This window comes from Camelus ferus, chromosome 11, assembly GCF_009834535.1.
Source record: "Camelus ferus isolate YT-003-E chromosome 11, BCGSAC_Cfer_1.0, whole genome shotgun sequence".
Classification (NCBI taxonomy): Eukaryota; Metazoa; Chordata; class Mammalia; order Artiodactyla; family Camelidae; genus Camelus; species Camelus ferus.
Window position 1 is genome coordinate 33,758,045 of NC_045706.1, and position 18,011 is coordinate 33,776,055.

At 39.9% G+C, this 18,011-nt stretch overlaps 2 protein-coding genes and 1 long non-coding RNA gene across 3 annotated transcripts in view; 2 read left to right on the plus strand and 1 right to left on the minus strand.

Moving 5' to 3' along the window:
• Positions 1–2,605, plus strand: part of SLC16A12 (solute carrier family 16 member 12) — a 92,437-nt gene extending 89,832 nt beyond the window's left edge. Inside the window, exon 7 of the mRNA XM_032491355.1 lies at positions 569–2,605. Coding sequence (XP_032347246.1) covers positions 569–582 — 14 coding nt within the window. The 3' untranslated portion in view covers positions 583–2,605. The remainder of the gene's footprint in view (positions 1–568) is intronic.
• A 9-nt stretch (positions 2,606–2,614) lies between these two features.
• On the minus strand, positions 2,615–13,230 carry LOC102519251 (interferon-induced protein with tetratricopeptide repeats 5). Its single transcript, XM_014562023.2, has 2 exons — positions 13,080–13,230; positions 2,615–5,645 (listed from the first exon to the last, which is right to left on the minus strand). Exons 1-2 carry the CDS (start codon positions 13,082–13,084, stop codon positions 4,202–4,204), a joined length of 1,449 nt encoding a protein of 482 aa, XP_014417509.2. The 5' UTR covers positions 13,085–13,230; the 3' UTR covers positions 2,615–4,201.
• Positions 13,231–13,265: 35 nt separating this feature from the next.
• LOC116667138 overlaps positions 13,266–18,011 on the plus strand; it is a 72,685-nt gene continuing 67,939 nt past the window's right edge. The window contains exon 1 of the long non-coding RNA XR_004323905.1: positions 13,266–13,387. This is a non-coding gene — a long non-coding RNA (uncharacterized LOC116667138). The remainder of the gene's footprint in view (positions 13,388–18,011) is intronic.

The following is an 18,011-nucleotide window of genomic DNA, read 5'->3' on the forward strand; positions in this document are numbered from 1 at the left end:
ATATATGTATGTTCATGTATAACTGAAAAATTGTGCTCTACTCTGGAAATTGACACAACATTGTAAACTGAGTATAACTCAATTAAAAAAAATAAGGTAACATATTAAAGTACCTTATAATATAGTGGATGCAAAGCAGTTGTTTTTTATATGGGTTTTTACCATTGCAGGATACACACATACACACACACACACACACACACACACACAGGCTGACCACATAGGTAATCTGGTTGTCTTCCAATGTCTAGGTCACTCCATGCCCTTTTATCATATACTTTTATCACTTTAAATTCGAACTAGTTCAGTTCAAGGCCTGTAGACCTCACAGCAGCTGGTGAATAAGCTGGTGATGGCTTTTTCAGGGGCTGCATGGTTTCACTGGATACAGGTCACTACTTCAGTCAACACAGCCATCTTTGGTGCTTCATACACTTTCACAAGCCATGATGCCTCTGGTCGTTCTACCTGTTTTTTGAAATTGTCTGGATTACAGCTGGTAGCAGGTGCTACAATGTGAATATAACCTCTTCCCTTGTTCTGCCTTTCATACACCACCCCCTACTAGGCCGCCCTCCATGATGCTTAGAACAGACCTGAAGGAATGAAGATGAGGAAGAAGAGAACCAGACCGAGGAGATACAGCTCCTGAAATCCCAACAGAAAAAGTTTACTGGGGGCTTCCGTAATGACTAGAGCTAGAATGACTAGCTCCTTTTTGAAATACTTTTCCTGCCACAGAGAAATGTATGGAGTGGGAAAGAAGGCACAATTTGAATTTACATACCTTTTGGTGTTCTTTTCTTGATAATTTCATCCCTGCACCTTGCAGACCATGTGCTTCCAGGGAAGTCAACTTTCTCCTTATTCCTGGCTTGCTGTGTCAGCTATGTCTCAGGCCTAATGAGCATGGTACCGTCCTCCCTGGCTATGATTTGAAAATGAACATGTAACCTAAGATGGTTCTATCAGACTGCAAGCCTGGTCTTCTGAGATGGCTGAGGGAGGAGGTAAGCTCTTTTCCACCACATAGAGGTAAGAGTGCACGTGGCAGCCATCCTTAGGATCATAAAGGTAGTTTTCTCAGAATGGAACCAAATTTGATACATCAGCTGAGAAGTAGAGATAGTGATTGTGTCTTGGTCACACTGCTTTGCAAAGATTGCAAAGCATGCTTGAAAACAAGATTTATTTTTGTTTCTTATGGTTTAAAGACAGCTTAAGTTGGGTTTTCTATTATCTGTTATTTGCAATGCATAGCATCCTATATACAAATATTTCTTCAACAATTTAAGAGATATGGGTCATCTGAATTGAAGGGCTGAATGATGCTAAGTGACATACAACACTTTCAAAAGCCAAAATGCTCAGGTATAGGATGTGAAAGGAATGCCTTAAAATGGCATGTGTGGAAGAACATACAAATAAGAAGATAGGAAGTGGATATTATTATTTTGGCTACATTAAGTGTAGTTCATAGAAAAGAATCCTAAAACCTCACTTTCAATATTAAGTTAAACCCTGTGCACAAACCATTAGAAGAGGATGAAGACAATTTGGAGAGAATTCAAAATAACCATGATGGGGAGGAGACTTCAAAATGTCTTATGGGGGTGGGTGAAAGAAAATGGCATATTTAACTTAAAGAAGTTTCAGGGGACATAGGGCAATTGTCTTCAAATACTTTAAGATGTGTGTAGTAGACATTTGGTTTTTGGCTACTCAGAATCACTTGACTTCCAATAATAGCCAGGTGTATTTGGCGATTCATTTGTTTCTTCAAATTTATCTGAATTTAGTGCTGCCCCTGGACTATTAAATCAATCAGCCATTGTATTCCCATTTTTGCTTAGGTTGGTTTGAGCTAAGTTTTCTGATCTGCAATCAAGAGTTTTAACTGATACAAAATGTCACCTCTAGAAAGGATTAAATCTTTGAGGTCCCTAAGGACTGACCAAAGTGTGTAAACTACAGGCTAGAAGTCTTCAGTTAAATGGAAGAAACACCTTTCTAAGAATAAGGACCATTTAAAGATGAAATTATCATTTAGGAAGATAATTCAAGCTTCAAGTTTTGATGGCTAATTGACAAAGGTGAATTTGGAGGTCTTTTTTAAACCCAAGAGTCTATGAAAGTATTTCTAAATAGTTATAAATTGTAGGAAAGCAAGTACAATTATTGACAAAATTTTAAGTTAATATAAATATTAATTTTAGTTCAATATTATACAGCTTTATTTTTCATATGCTGATTTTAGTTTCTTAGTATGACTTCTTATATATTTCAGTATTTTAATATCATTTAATTGACTTTAAAATCTAATGTTTAAATATAGAGGTTTATAGTTTTATCTTTGTTTTGATACACAACTGTAATTTTATTGCATGCGAAATCTTTACTTGGGATCATAACCTTAATCATAACATTATTTCCAACAGGAGAAATGACTTGCCGCAAAATAAAATATTTGCTGCAAAATAGAACATATGCTTCTACTGATAGGTCAGAACTTCAGTCCTAAATTACTGAAATACTTGAATAAAGACTGTTCTTGCTTATTCTTTCTTCTTGAATAAACAAATGAAATGAGCAAAATAAACAGAAACAGCAGGGATATAAATAAAACAAACATTTAAAAATTTAATTCATGAGATACACTGCAGTATTTATGTTTGAATATGCATAGAAAAAAATATCTGAAAGGATACATAGCAAACTGTCAACAGTTTACCTTGGTAGGGTGTATGGAACTGGGGTACAGTGAGGGGAGCACTCTTACTTTTAAATTCATATAGTTCTGTATTGTTTGAGATTTTACAATGAGAAATTATTTTTATAAAAATCAAAACCATAATAGAAATTTTAAAAAATAAAAAACAGTAACAAAAAGTAAAAAAAATATGCATATACACAGTAGTTTTAAGAACTACATTGGAGGTAAAGGAGAATTAAATCATATGGCACATTCTTCCACTAATACTGTGGTGGTAAATACAATTGTGTAGTCTATAATCAAAGAAACAACACTGAAGAATCCACTTCTAGCAACATCCCGATTTAAAAAGTCCTCTGGGATAAAAGCCCTTAAGCAGAGATCCTTCAAGGTGGGTATTAAAACTGGAAACAGGGCTTAAGTATTCCTAGAGGATCTATAGGAAAACATACCAATCTGAAAACTTCAGACAAAAGGAAAAACTTCACAGAGGTAACTTTGGAATATTAAAACAGTTAACCAAAGGCCATAAATTATGGGCAGACCCAAAACTAAATCACTGAAATCTTGGTAATCTAAGGATGTAGGTTAGAGGCATCCGCTTTACCCATTGGTTTATAATTTCTCCCAATTTCTCAATTAGTCTGCTTCTTACCTCAATAATTTTAACCTAAAATACTGCAATTTTAATTGGAAGGAATAAAATCAATTCAATCCAGATTCAGTTTATGTTTATTCTAGTTAAAAGAACTAGCAAAACTTGAGACTAATTATTTTCCATTATTCATTTTTTTCCCTCATCACTACTTCTAGCTACTTAATGAACATTTTGGGAGATAATACTTTGGATTTTTCATGGGTCCCTAAAGTTCTACATTTGAGGAAATTTTTCTCTCATGTTCTAGTTTTTTCTCCTTTTATTGAAGTCATCAAGGATGACAAGCTTTTTATTATGTTTTTTTCTTCCAACAAAAAGCATTCTTTAGGTAACTATCAGGTTGATGGTTAAATATCTGCATCAAAGTCAGAACATCTGTAACTAGAAGTTTCCATCTTTTGCAAGCTACGTAGTTAAGAGCTTAACTAATATAATTTTACACTCCTGAAAGAGTGTTCCTGACTTAGGTATCGAAGGCTTATGCAGAATTATACTCACAGCATAAGTAACGTGGAAAATTTGACAAAATTTCATCAGAAAATTATTATAAATAGCAGAGATAGATTACAAAGTCACAATGACCATATGATTTTTAAAAGTTACAACAGCTGAAATTTTGCTGTTTCTCAATGGATTACTATAGTTTAATTTAAAAAAAACAGCAAAAGATTCATCATAATGTATATAAAGCATGTAGCATGATGCGTGGTACCCCAAAAAAATTCAATAAAAGTTAGCTCTATAATGAACAATGGATTAAAACAATAAACAAAAATATAAGAACCCAAAATGGAGACAGAAGCTTAGATCTAATATCCTAGAGTAAGTATTTAAATGGAAAGTCGAAGCTCACAGAGAGCAGTAAGAAATTCTGCATTTTCTGGATCTATCTTTTGGGCCCTCTCGTAGTACTCAGCAGCTTGCCTCTTTTCTCCCTCCAGCTTGTAAACAAACCCTAGGGCACTTAAACTCTGCACATCTGAAGCATTGTGACCAAGCCTCTTGGTAGCCAGTTTCTTCAGAGCACTTGTCAGTTTGGTACGCAGCGATGACCTGTCTTTGACCTTTAAGGCTTCTAAATAATGGTGGATGGCAGTATTTTCTGATTTACGATGAAATTCCTGAAAGCGGCCATAGTGGTAGTGGATTTGATGTTTGTGGTCATCAGTTATGTTCTCCAGACGAAGAGCTTTCTGAAAAATGTCTTCAGCATTGCTGTACTGGCCTCCCTCAGCATACATGTTGGCCAGGTCTGTGTAGGCAAATGCAAACATAGAGTCTCGCTCCACAGCTGATTTGAAATGAAATATAGCAGATGTAATCAGCTCGTCAACTTTCAGTTTATCCTTTCCTTTAGGTCTGTTGCGAGTGGCCTTCTTGATTTGGATCATTTGTGCCCTATAGCAAAGTCCCATTTGGTGATGCAGGAAAGAAGAGGTTGGTGTTGCCTCCAAGGCCTTTTTCAAAAGTTCAAGAGCTTTGTCCCAGGAATTTTTTCTCCTGTAGAATTTGGCTGCATAACGAAGGACATAAGGCTGGGATGCTATTTGGCCCAGGATTTCTTCAATGTACTTTTCCCCTTCAGCTTCTGCATGTACATCTTGAAGCTTCAGTGCCAGAAAAACCTTAATGTAGGAATTATCTGGATTCAGGGTAACAGCTTTCCTCAGGGGGCCCAGAGAAAAGCTCTTTATAGACCCTTCTCTGTCAGAGTCATCCAGCCGATACACCGTGATGGCATAGCCAATGTTAAATTCTGGATTGTCTGGTTCCGCTTCCAGAGCCTTCTCAAAAGCTGCTTTAGCCTTTTGGTAATACTTTCCTCCAAATTTCAAGAGTGCCCACCCTTTCTCACAGTCAATCTCTGGACACTCCAACTTGTAGTTAGAAGGACTGGACAATTTCTTACAGACATTCCCTACTTTGTCTATATAATTCTGAGCTTCTTTAAGCTGGTCCATGTGATAATACACCCAGGCGTAGTTTCCCCAGGTGACCAGACTTCGTACTTCTACTTTGTCTGAGTGCTCTCGCTGTATTATTTCTTCTGCCTGTTTCAAGCACTCTAAGGCATCTTTATTTTGGCCCTTTAGGTGTTTCACATAGGCCAATAGGTTATAAAGAGTGAGTCTGGATTTTGTGGTAAGAAATTCAAGCTGTTGCCCAATTGTATCTTCCACATCAAACAGATCGATGTCTTCCTTAAGTAAATTCCATGTAAAGTGACATTCTAACTCCAACAGAATGGCCTTCAAGGAGTCCTTAGGAATTTCACTGTCAAAGATAAAATCCTTTTTTAATTTTTGAAGAAATAAAGGAAATAATAAATTTTTAAACCTTAGAGTTCTTCTTTAATAAGCAATTTTATCTATTTGATATAACAGTTTAAGTACTAGGCTACTATAATTTTATACTAGTTTCCTCTGCATACATTTATGTCCTAGAAATATTTCATTAAAATCACATTATTTGTTCCAAAGCTAATTCTGGGAAGATGACAGCATTTTCTATGTTACAGGGTATCTATTTCCTTTTGGCAGTCACTAATCCACAAGGACCACCTGTTTTTATAGAGAGGAATTTAAAATATTTTATTTACTAGCCTTGAAAATTTACTATAATAGATGTGCTCACAGTTAATAAATAACATAAAAAATCATTTCTGTATTGTGAGTAGTAAAAGGAAAGAGGTGAGAAATAAGAAGTAGTAGTACAGGAGACAGAGAAGCCACATGAATATATAATTTTTGCAGAGAAAGAAACCCCACAGAGAAAAAAAACACAGATCAGACAGGAACAAATATACCGAGAGATGAGAAGTATACATTTGATATACACGTAAAGAGAACAACAAAGATTTAGAGAAAATGGGGAAGAGGTAAAAGGAAGCTTAGTAGGTTTTGATTTAAGTGTCACATCCTTCTGACCTTTAGAGTTGTGGGCAAAAATAAAGGCTAACACCTATCATTAACTTCTCAATGCCCTTAACACTTCACAAATACTTGTTCAACTCCCTTTGTGCCAGACACAGTGCAACCTTGATAGGGCCCATTGGAAACACTGTCTCTAAAACTAGGAAGATGAAGGAGGAAGGAAGGGACAGGAAATATTTATTCACTATTGGGAGGCTCTTATGTGCCAGATCTTCAGAATAACCCTGGGGATGTAACTGTGAACAAGACACAGCCCTGCTTATATACATCTTATAAGTAAACAGTTACAACTCAGCATTCCAATAAAGTTCCATGGAAGTGACTTGGGAAGGGCAGATAGTCCAGTGTTGTGGACATCTGTGGCTTTCACTTGGTGGAACAACATCTGCCCCTACTCTCAGTCCATGTGATTTGAGACAGGCTCTCTACCCTTTCCTCCAGTGTGTAGGAAGGCACACAATATTCCAGCCATTCCCTGGTCCCAGTGATCTTTAGTCAAAGAGAATTCAATTAAAATATAATTTTGCTGAAGTGGGGCTTTGCTGGAAGTAGCTCTCTTCCTTCTAAAAATTTTAAGCTTGGTAGGATATAACCTGGAGTTGCTGGTGACTATCTTTCCAGACTTTTGAGGAGAGCTTGCCTGAGAAAGAATCAAACAAAGAGGAAAGCAGAGCTTAGGAAGAAAGACAGATTGCTTGAGATATTGACTAAACACCAGGATCCAGGTATTGCCTGGAACACCTTGTCCATCTCTGGACTCCTATTTTCTTAAGGAAATAATCTCTCCCTCTCTTTTTGCTTAAGCTAGTTTTAATCGGGTTTCTACTGTCTACAACTGACAAAATGCTGACTAATATATCTAGTTTTGTTTGTTTCATGGATGGTAGTGGTGAGGTAGTCAGAAAAGACTTTCTAAATCTACTGTTGGGAATAATTAAGGGTCTCAATGTCGCAGAAAAAATTTACAGAAAAAATTACTTAAGGCTTCTCTCAAAGAGGGAAATGCTCTAATTCGGGGATGTACAGTGTACAATGTGTGTCTATTTCCCTTTCTGCTGCACACAGGACCCACCCCTTCTATGTATGCCTGTACATATGTATGTGTGTGTGTGTGTGTGTGTGTATATATGTATATATATATATATATGTTTATGGGGACTATAGAAATATTTCTATCAATAAACATTTATGGATCATCTCATGTCATACATGTGAGGTCATATGCTACCTGTAGTGAATATAATACTGAGCAAGATAGAAAAAGGACTTTCTTCATGGTAATTCTAATATAGGAGAGGATGGAACAAAAGGAGCTGACAGAAAATAAACATGTAGGTAAATCAATGGACAACATAATTCCAGATAGTAGTAAGTGTTAAAAAAATAAAAAAATAAAAATAAATAAAAAAAATGGGATTAAGTGATGGAGGTGATTGGGGTGGGGTCCTTTAGTTATGAATGTTAAGGAATAGCCCTTGTACAAAGGGGCAGTTGAATTCATTCAACAATGAAAAGAAGGCTGTCATAAAAGATCAGAGGGCAGAATGCTCTAAGCCAGTGCTTCTCAACCAGGGTGATTTTGCCCCACAGGGGACATCTGGTAATGTCTGGAGACAATTTTGGTTGTCACTGCTGGAGAAATGCTCCTGGCATCTACTAGGTCAAGGCCAGGGATGCTACTAAATATACCAACAAAAAGAATCATCCAGCCCCAAATGTCAATAATGCTGAGGCTGAAATGTCAGTATGTCAGTAATGCTGATTTGGGCTGAGGGGCCAGCGAGTACAGAGGCCCTGACAAAGGCAAAGTTGGAGTGTTCCCAGGGAACAGAAGCAAGGAAAGTGTGGCAGAAGCATAGTAAATAAAAAGGGGAGTAGCGGGAGACGAGGCACAGCAGTAGGCGGGGACAGATGATGCAGTTTGGTAGGCCATGGTAAGGAATATAAATTTTACTCTAAGTGCAATGGAAAACTACTAGAGGAAGATTTTTTAAGGAGGGAAATGGTAATGTTAGATCTTGGTTTAAAAAATCCCTCTGGCTGATCTGTAGAGAATAGATGATAGGAGGTCAAGAGAGGGAACAGAATTGGTGGGAAAGCTATTTATTTTTAAAATATTTATTGAGAACCTACTATATGCAGAGCACTGTTCTAAGTGTTGGGAATACAGTAGTGAACAAAAAGGGAAAAAAAATCCTGACTTCATGTAGCTTACATTCTAACATGGCTGGACTCTAGGATATGCCAAAAAGGATCAAAAAACATGAAAAAACAGAGTATGTGAGATTATAACAAGTGCTAAGGAGGAAAAGTAAGCAGGGAAATGAGAGGCTAGTGGGGGTCTGGGAAGTAGTTTATAAATTTAAAGAGCAAGGCCAGAGCAAATCTCCCTGACAGAGATATGAAGGCAGCAGCTGTCAGTAGCAATCCAGAATTCCTTCAGAGGAATCTAGAGAAAGATGATGCAAGCTTACACTCAGGTTGTAGCAGAGGTTTGGTGAGGATAGGATGGTTATATTTCAAAGGCAGACCTGACGGGTCTTTCTGATGGATTGGGTTACGGGGAGGGCCATGAGGGAAAGAGGGAATCAAGGATGATGCCTATGCTTTTGATCTTGGGAACTAAGTGGGTAAATGTTAATTCTGAGATATCTATTAGACACTCAGGTGAAGATGTCAAGTATGAAGTTGGATATTAATGAAGAAAATTCTGGAGATGAGGAATGAAGTTAAAACTAAGGACATAAAATTGAGAGTCATCAGCATGCAAATGAATTTTAGAACCATGAGATCTAAAATGAAATTACCTAAGGAGTGAGTACAGACAGAGAGGTAAAAAACAGGTATTTCAGGTCAAGTAGGGTAGAAAGACCACGAAACGAGGCCAAGAAAGAATAATCAGTAGGGGAGCAGGTAAACCAGGAGACCCGGTAGACACTAGCCACACATGGCCACTGATCACTTGAAATGTGGCTAGTATAACCAAGGAACTGAATTTTATACTTTATTTACTTTTAATTCATTTAAATAGTCACATATGACTAGTGGTTACTGTATGGGATGGGACAGTTGGAGACACTAGGCCTACAGAGTTTAGTGGATAAAGAAGCCTCAAGAACAACAAGTTAGATCTCTCCTTTAACTTGAAGTTTTTGCTATTTTTTTCAAGGTGAAGAGCTAAACTAAAGGACAAACAAGGATATGTTTAAGAAAACAACTACAGATTCAGCTCATTAGTATTAATGTTACATTTCAATAATATACTATCTAGAATCAGATGAGAACTCAAAAAACCAAACCAAACCAAACCAAATCCAGCCCACGAAAAGCTAAGGCTACCATTCACTGATAGTTTACTACATGCCAGGCAGTGTGCCAAGCACTTTATACAAATTACATTTACTTTTTAGAACAACCTGTTATTATTTTCACAGTTTTATGGATTAAATTACATGCCCAGGGTTACCGTGCTATAAAGTGGTTGAGCATAGATTCAAACCTAGTTCTGCCTGACTCAAACAAAAGCTATGCCTTTCAACTGTAATACTATACTAACTCTTTAACATAAAAATGGGAGGGTTTTTTTTTTTTTTCAGAACAGTTTGCTTTAAAATAAAAATAGGATATACCTAATTACATAAAAATCACTTTGCCTGGGAAGGCCCTAAAAGGAAAATATGAAGGGATTTTAGGACAGCTTAAAGAGCAGGTAAGAGGTCTGTGTGACTGCCCATTGGAAAAGACATGCCACATATTTAAAGGTCTCAGGTTAAGAAAACAATGGTTTCAAATATGAGCCCTCAATCTAAAGTCACAGGATTCTACACTGTTTTGAGATGGAGCTCCTTTTCACTAGGACATGCTGCAGAGCAGCAGAGAGATTTATTTATTTAAGGATTAATGATTCTTTCAAATAACAAAAGAGCTGGGTAAAAAATGTATTAGAAAGGAAGGGCAAAAATCTTAGTTATCAAACATACAATTATCATCATTATTAATATAAGGGAATCAAAATACCTTTCCCCATAATCCAGTGAAAGACTTTCTGATGTATATGCTGATAATCTTCCAAGGTATTTCCTCTGTCTCTGATCTCTCCCCTGAATTCCAGACTTAACCTAATTTTTAGTTTACAACTTCAATTGTAAGTTCAGCTGGCATCTCAAATAAATATATCCAATACAGAAATCTGGGTTCCTTAAGCCTGTCCCCCTCCCACCCCCCAGTCTCCCCCAGCTTGTTTGGTATCTCTTAGTTCCACAAGTCAAATAACCTAGGCGTAATCTCCTTTCCTTCACTCAACCCCGCATCCAATCCAGTATGAAGTCCTGTTAATTCTACAACCCAAATGTATCTCAAATCCATCCACTTTTCTCCATTTTCACTGCTATTTTCCTGATCTAAACCACTATTACCTTTCCTTTGAGCTTGGGCAAAAATCTGGTCTCCCTGTTTCCACTTTTTGTCCCATACAGTATTAGTAAACTTTTGAAAATAAAAACCAGATTACATCAGTCCCCTGGTTTAAAATCTCCCGATAGCTTCCCAATACCCTTAGATTGTATGCTAGCCTTTGCCACGTCTTACAAGTCCCTGAAGGAGCTGGACTTGTCTACTCATCCAGCCTTCTCTCATCGTACTCTCCTCCTCATTCACTGTGTTTTAGACATACTGACCTTCTTCCTATCTTGAATATATCGAGTTCAAAGAGTTTTACACCTGCTGTTTTTACTCTACTTGGAATGCTCTGCTCCTAAAACTTTGTATGACTAGCTCTTTCCTTTAACTCAGCTCAAATATTCCCCACTCAAGAAGCCACCTGTGGCAGTTATCTAAAATAACCCCCTCTATTCTAGGTCACTCTCTTAGCCCATTACATTATTTTATTTTCCTTATAGCTCTTATCAATTTCTCAGTTATGTTGATTATATACTCATTTAACTATTGGTTGTCTATTTCCCCCATTTAAATGACGACAGTGACTTCGTTCTGCTTTTATTTTTTCACCTCTGTGTGCCCAGAATCTATTATTTCAGGCATTTAATAGAAGCTCAATAATAAATATGTGTTAAGTGAATGAATGAATGAATGAATGAATGCCCTTCCGTACTGGTAGCTTCTGGCATTTCCAGCCCAGAGGCATAGGCCTAGCATTAAAAAAAGCACCTGAATTTTGGATGAGGGAATTCCTGCTAGTTCTTCCCATCCTGCTAATGGCTCTAAATTTTCTCCCACTTCAGTCTTCCCTATCCTATTTGTTTTTGGCATGCTCTCTCTCTGGCTCCATGTTTAGGATTTTGAAATTAAGTTTTGGACTGTTTTCTATGTTGCTGACTGGGAAACATGGGATGACTGTCTCTTGGCAGCTGTTCCCTTTTGTGTAAATGCACCAAAACCACAGGCAAGACATGCAATGCCCTTAACAGCCTACCCAGATCCACTACACCCGTGAACAAGACCGGCTTACCAGCCCTCTGCTCCTCTGTGGAGTAAAATGAACATCTGCCTCTGCCCTAGAGCAGTGAGGAGGGAGGGCTGCCTCAGGCATCACGAATGTGGTTGGGAGATCTCAAAGTGCTTGCACACACCCTGTGGAATTTATGCACAACTAGACACTATGAGAAGTTTTACTTTTTACACATTGTCTCTAGGAAGCTGAAAGAGAGAGGCTTTTGTGTCTGCAGAGACATTTATCTCTAGGTAATTTTACTTAATTATTATTTTTTTGCCAAGAAGGAGCAGTCTTTCATTGTCCTTGGGAGACAGTTATTGGCCAATAGGGTCCACCCCTTTTTCAGCCCATCCTGCATCCACATACAGAGCACCTGCCTCTTCCTCCTTGTTTCTTCTCTTTCTGAGACCTCCCACCTCCCTCCCTTCCCACAAATGTTAGAAGTGAGGCATTAACGTTTTTTTTTTTTAAACTTAGGATAGTGAACGTTTGCAAATGTTATGTGCTAGGCAGTCAAAGAACCCTTTCCACAGTCCTAAGAGATAGATGCCATCAATTTTTACGGATAAGAAACAGACTCACCGAGTTTAAGCAACTTTGCTTTGGGTCATCCAACTAGTAGTAGGTGGTCAGAATCAGGATTTAGAACAAAGGGCCTTATGGGCTTCAGGAGCCCAAGATCCGAACCCCCCTACTCTAACTTCCTAAATGCGGACAGTTCGCTAACCACGTGCCGGGCGGGGGGCAGATAAAATAGGGGAGCCAAGCCCCCCCCCCCCCGCTCCCAAACCAGTAAGGGAGACAGAGAAAGAAGGCTCCTAACACGGCGGATGGGGCGGAACCAGAACAATCTGTCCACGTACAAAGGAAGGGACGAGACCAGACCCAGGCATGAGAAAGGCAAAATGGCAGGAGCAGGCGTGTGTGACGCGGGGGCTGCGGCTGCGGAGATCCGGCCACGCAGCGGCTGCCCGCACCGACCCCGGGGGCGGCGGACCCAGGAGCCCCAGGGAGGTGACAGGCCCGCGGGGCGCGTCGCCCGGCCTGCCGGCCCGACAGTCCCGACCTTCGACGCCCGGGAGGATCGGGACCCACCGGAAGGGTCCCCTCGGCCTCCCTCCTCGACAGACCCGCCTCCGGCCACCCCGCACCCGGGCGCGGCTCCCAGGGAGCGTCCTCCAACGCGGACGCCGGGCGGCCAGGCGGCCGGGCTCCAGGAGCTCGGCCCCTTCAAGGGCCGCAGCGCCGCGGAGGAAACGGAACAGCGGAGATACGCGGGTCTGAAACAAAGGCCACAGGGAGCTGGGGAGGAGAAGCCCTTACCTCATGATGGCTGGGCTCTGCGGGCCGTCCTGCGAAGCGCGGGTCCCCTCAGGCTTTCTCCTCAGCACCGGGCTCCTGCGCGGCTGAGCGACAGCGCGCGTGCGTCTGCGCGTGCGCGCGGGAGCGGGGTCCGCAGCGCTACGGCCGCGCGCGGGCGGTCGTCTTTGTTAAAGGCAGGGCCTCCGCGGGAAAAGGAAACTGGAAAGTGAATCTGATCTCTGACTAGGCGGAGTCCAGCTTCAGCAAACAGAAACTTCTGGAAGAGTTGAGTGAGCCCCGGCCGGCGGGCTGAGGAGCCACGGCAAGAGGTTTGCACCCCGCGGGGGTCGTTCAGGGTGGAATTTGTAGCTGGGCCTCGGGACTTAAGTCTCCACCCGCACTTCCTTCGCCGAGTCCCCGTACCTCTCCATTAACTTTTTTTGGTTGTTGCTGTTGATTTACATTTTAACTAAGATGACAGGAGATTGTTCAGCGTTATTTTTATTGGGTGGCAGTGATGCTCTTTCCAGCCTTCTACATCCTAAGTTGAAGTCTGGATTCAACAAACACAGATGCAATGCTGTGCGCTTGTGCCATAATTTCCAATGAGTAAATCTAGAGAAATTTGGGGTTCAGAATGTATACACATTGAAAATTGATAGCTATTGCCAAATAGCTTTGCAGAGAGCTGTGTACACTCCCATGCACAATTATATGAAAGTGCCCTCGCCAACCGTGCTTCCTGTAATAAGATCCCAATAAAGATGGGGTGGGTATTAGGAGTCTAAGCAGAAAATGTCAAATGCCCATACACTAAAATTTTGGTCCCCGTCGAGTTCAATCATTCACTCAACAAGTTTTATTAAAAACTGCTGAGAGCGAGACGTTGTTCAAGGCCCTACCAATGTAACGATGAATAAAACAGACAAGGGACAGGCCCTACCTCCTCACAGTCTTCTGCATTTTGTCCCTGGTTATGCAGAGAGACTAAATTCTCAAACTTTGAGAAAAAGTGCTCATCATCAAAAAGCTGAAGAGACACCGGTTATCACTTTTCACCATCCTAGTGACTTTGCCTGTTAAATGAATGGACAGCAATGTACAGTTTTGTTTGTTTGTTTTTTTATTGTGTGGCCATTAGTTTAAAAAACGCTGACTGGTTTATCATTCAGTTTTGCCAGAAAAAGGGACTTGTAGGTAAAGTCAGTTCCTGTTCCCCCAGAAGCACATTCACTTTGGTTAATAGTATAGGTACAGAGCTGTAGTGAGTTGTGCATTTGTGATTTTATTACTCTCTTATTTGTTTGGAGTTAACATCTAGTGTGGGCGATAAAGAACAAATAAAACTTGAGATGTCAGACAGTGCTGTGGAGAAAAAGCAGAGAGATAGTTGGAGTGCAGGGTGATTTGCTATTATAAAGATGTTGGTGAGGGAAGGTTTCAGGGAGAAAGTGGCGATTGAGCAAAGATCTGAAGGGGCTGAAGGAGTAAGCACTGTGGATATGGGGCTAGGAAAGAGCATTCCAGGCAGGGGAAACAGTAAGTGCAAAGGCCTGGTGGTGGCAGCATACTTAGCATACACAGATGCAGTTGGAGTGGAAAAAGCAGAGGAAAAGTCATAAGAAATGAAGTCGTAAAGGCGATGCAGATGTGGCGGGCCTGTTGGCTATTGTAATGTTTAAGGAGGAAGCCACATTTTAGAAAAAGTACTGAACGGTTTATATGAAGGTAGAAAAATAAGCCCAGAATTTCTTCTTTTCCATGGATGCAGAAAAATTTAATAGTGCTCCAATGTTTGAAAAAATTTCTAGTGCGTTGGTCATGTTTTTTTCTTTCTTGTTCCAACTTACTTCCTTCCCTTTCTTTTAGCTACATCTGGGCCAGGAGATAGTCTTTGTTCATTAATGTTTAAATGGACAGCAACTGAACAATCAATGATAAAAATCAAAGGGAAAAAAAATCCTGCTTATCTGCTTAACATTGTTTAGGAATTCTGATTCAGAGTGACAAAAACCATCTGTAAAAATTTTAAAGGAATATACATTTTCAGGATTGAAAAGAAACAAAGATCTGATTGTTGAGTAGGTGTTGAACATGCTGAAATTACTTGAATATAAGTCATTTTTTCATAGACTGTTGGATTGGGTGGATTCTTGGGAAAATTAGTAGTGAATTGTCCTTTGGATTTATTCTTACCAACATGTAAAACAGCAGCTAGAGAAAAAGAGAAATAGAAAATGATACATAGAAACTGATTAAAAATATGCTTAGGCAATGGAAACTCAAGTAATATCTGTTCTGAGGAATAGATATAAGCCAGTTTCTTGACCGCTATTGACATTTGGACTGTGGAAAGCTGTCTAGTACATTTTAGAAAGTTTAAGCGGCAACCTTGCGTATATCCACTAGATGTCAGTAGCACCCTGCAGTTATGACAAACGAGATTCTCTCCAAATGTTGACAAATTCAACCTTTTTTTTTTTTTTTTGGCCTCAAGGGACAGAATCCTCCTCTTCCTTCTACCCCTTACTTCTTACCCACAGTTGAGAATCCTGTAAGTAATACCTTCATGTATATACTGAATTTATTTGAACTAGTCTGCACAGCATAGCCTGTAGGAGACAGGAGGTGGACTTTAGGTAGGAAAGAAGTTGAATACAGATCTAGGGAAGTCAGAGATGGATGGTACTAGAGTTCAGGAGGAGCCTGGGTGAAAGAACTGATATCCAGGGAAATGTCAGAGGAGGCCTGGTGCCTTCAGCATGGGACTCCAGAGTGAAGGTGACTGGATCACATTTGGTCTGGCTAGGGGCAAGATACAGAAATGTGGACACAGACTGAGAGTGGGCAGTTCAAGCTGGGGCAGGCTGTAGGGTAGAGGCTGTTAGTCCCAATTCATTTCCAGCTCTGGCAGCATCATGACAATGGAGACATTGGTGGTCAGGATAATCCCCAAGGAGGTGGACCCTGTGGTGATGTGTAGATAGCAGAGACCTGGGCTGGGGCACTTGTAATGGTAGTGAATGGCAGGAACTATGGCCTGGCCTAACTTAGGGTACATGAGAGTCACTCTCTGGGCACCTGGGGGTACTCTAAATAAGGACACCAGCTGAGGTTCTGTCAGTCATGTAAATGATAGTAACAAGCTCCTGAAATTCAGCTGTCAATGTAAAGAGCCCTCTTGGTAATGCCTGGAGAGAATTCATGTGTAAGTTTGGCAGTAGCATTTCAATACCAAAGAGCATCTGTTTTCCTGGGTTTGCTGCTTGTTATTTTTCTCTGCAATCTCATCTGGGTTGTTCCACATTTTAGTTTTACTGAACTCCAGGAAGTGCAAAGATCTCTTCCAGAGTTGGGAAGGATGGGAGAGAGAGATGGTAGTAGGTTATAAAACACACTAAGTAAATGTGATTTCTGGAGATTGTCAGATACACCTCACATAAACACAGTATATAATCCTGAGATTTATTTTGCATTAATGAGCTCTGCTTTCTGAGTGCAAGTGATGTATAATAATACCTTGGAAGAATTGCCTAATCGGCCAATTATCCAACAGTTATATACTTTTAATATTTCTGACTTGGGGGAGTTGGCAGTGGTTAGACTTGTTTTGCACCATACAGCCTCCTCCCCAAACACAGGCACTTTAAGTTATGTTTTTGTTAATCTGGTATGTCTCTTGTTTTAGTGACAAGGGAATTGGGAAGATTGCCTCTGTGTAACTCAGAAACCTGCCCCTCAATGATAAAAATTTTGCTTATTTAAATTCCTATAGAATTTCAGTATAAATCCAAAGCCTTGCCCAATATTTCTGTGAATTCTTTGGGGACTTGTATTCTCTGTAGATTAGGGGTCCCCGCCAAGAAATAGAGGCAGCCAGAACCTGGCAAAGTTACCAAAATGATTGTCCCCTAAAGACCCTGGGAGGGATTTGGACTGCACCAACACCTTAATTTCAGGCTAATGAAACCTATTTCAGACTTCAAGCCTCTAGAACCATGAAGATAATAAATTCGTGTAGTTTTAAGCCACCAAGGTTGTGGTAATTTATTAGACCCACAATAGGAAATTAATATATCCTCCACGCAAACATACAAGAATGAAAAGCAATCATGTTATTTCCTTATTTTTCCTTTTAAAAATATTATTTGTTGTACATTACCTTTTAATACAATGTCATAATCAAAGGTGATTGTTACAGATGGTATCTCTCTGATCATTTAGCATCCTTTTCATACTTCCTGATCTAACTAAATCAACGTCAGCAAATGACTGAAGAAATAGTTCTTCAAACAAAATGGCATAGAACAAGAGAAACTGCTTGAAAGAACTTGACAGTGAATTAAATTTCAAACATCTTCATGGAGAAAGCCGACCTTTAATTGACTGTGTATTTGTTTTATTGTCGGTCTGTCTCACTGGATTGTAAACTGCGTGAGGTTTAGGGAAAATGTCTGCTTTGCACACTAAAGAGGAGCAGAGTATGCCACCCCCAAGTACAACACCTTGGCGTAGGATTATTGTGAGCTGAAGGCAGTTGAGAAGAAGCAGATATAAGAAAAGCTCTCTGCCCTCTCCCACCTGCCTAGAAAAATGTCTCCCCTCCCCTCTCTACCAGGAAGGACAAAGTTAGTCATCTGAGAAACTCTAGGCTCTAATCAGCCCGAAGACACTAACAGAAAAATATACATAACAAGCCTTTTTAACTAGCTCTTATCTTCCATTAATTTCCCCCGTATATTTGCCTTCGTACAATTTGCCATTTGGAAACTCAGAGTTCTTTGCCTTTACCTATCACTTCTCTAAAAATGTATCACTTCTTTGTTAGGATGCTATGTAAGCCCAAGTTCTAACCACCCCTTTGAGTTACTCATCACGGGGTCCTCCCATGTGTGTGCATGATGCACATGTTAATGAACTTCTGTTTGTTTTTCTCTTTTTAATGTGCTTTTT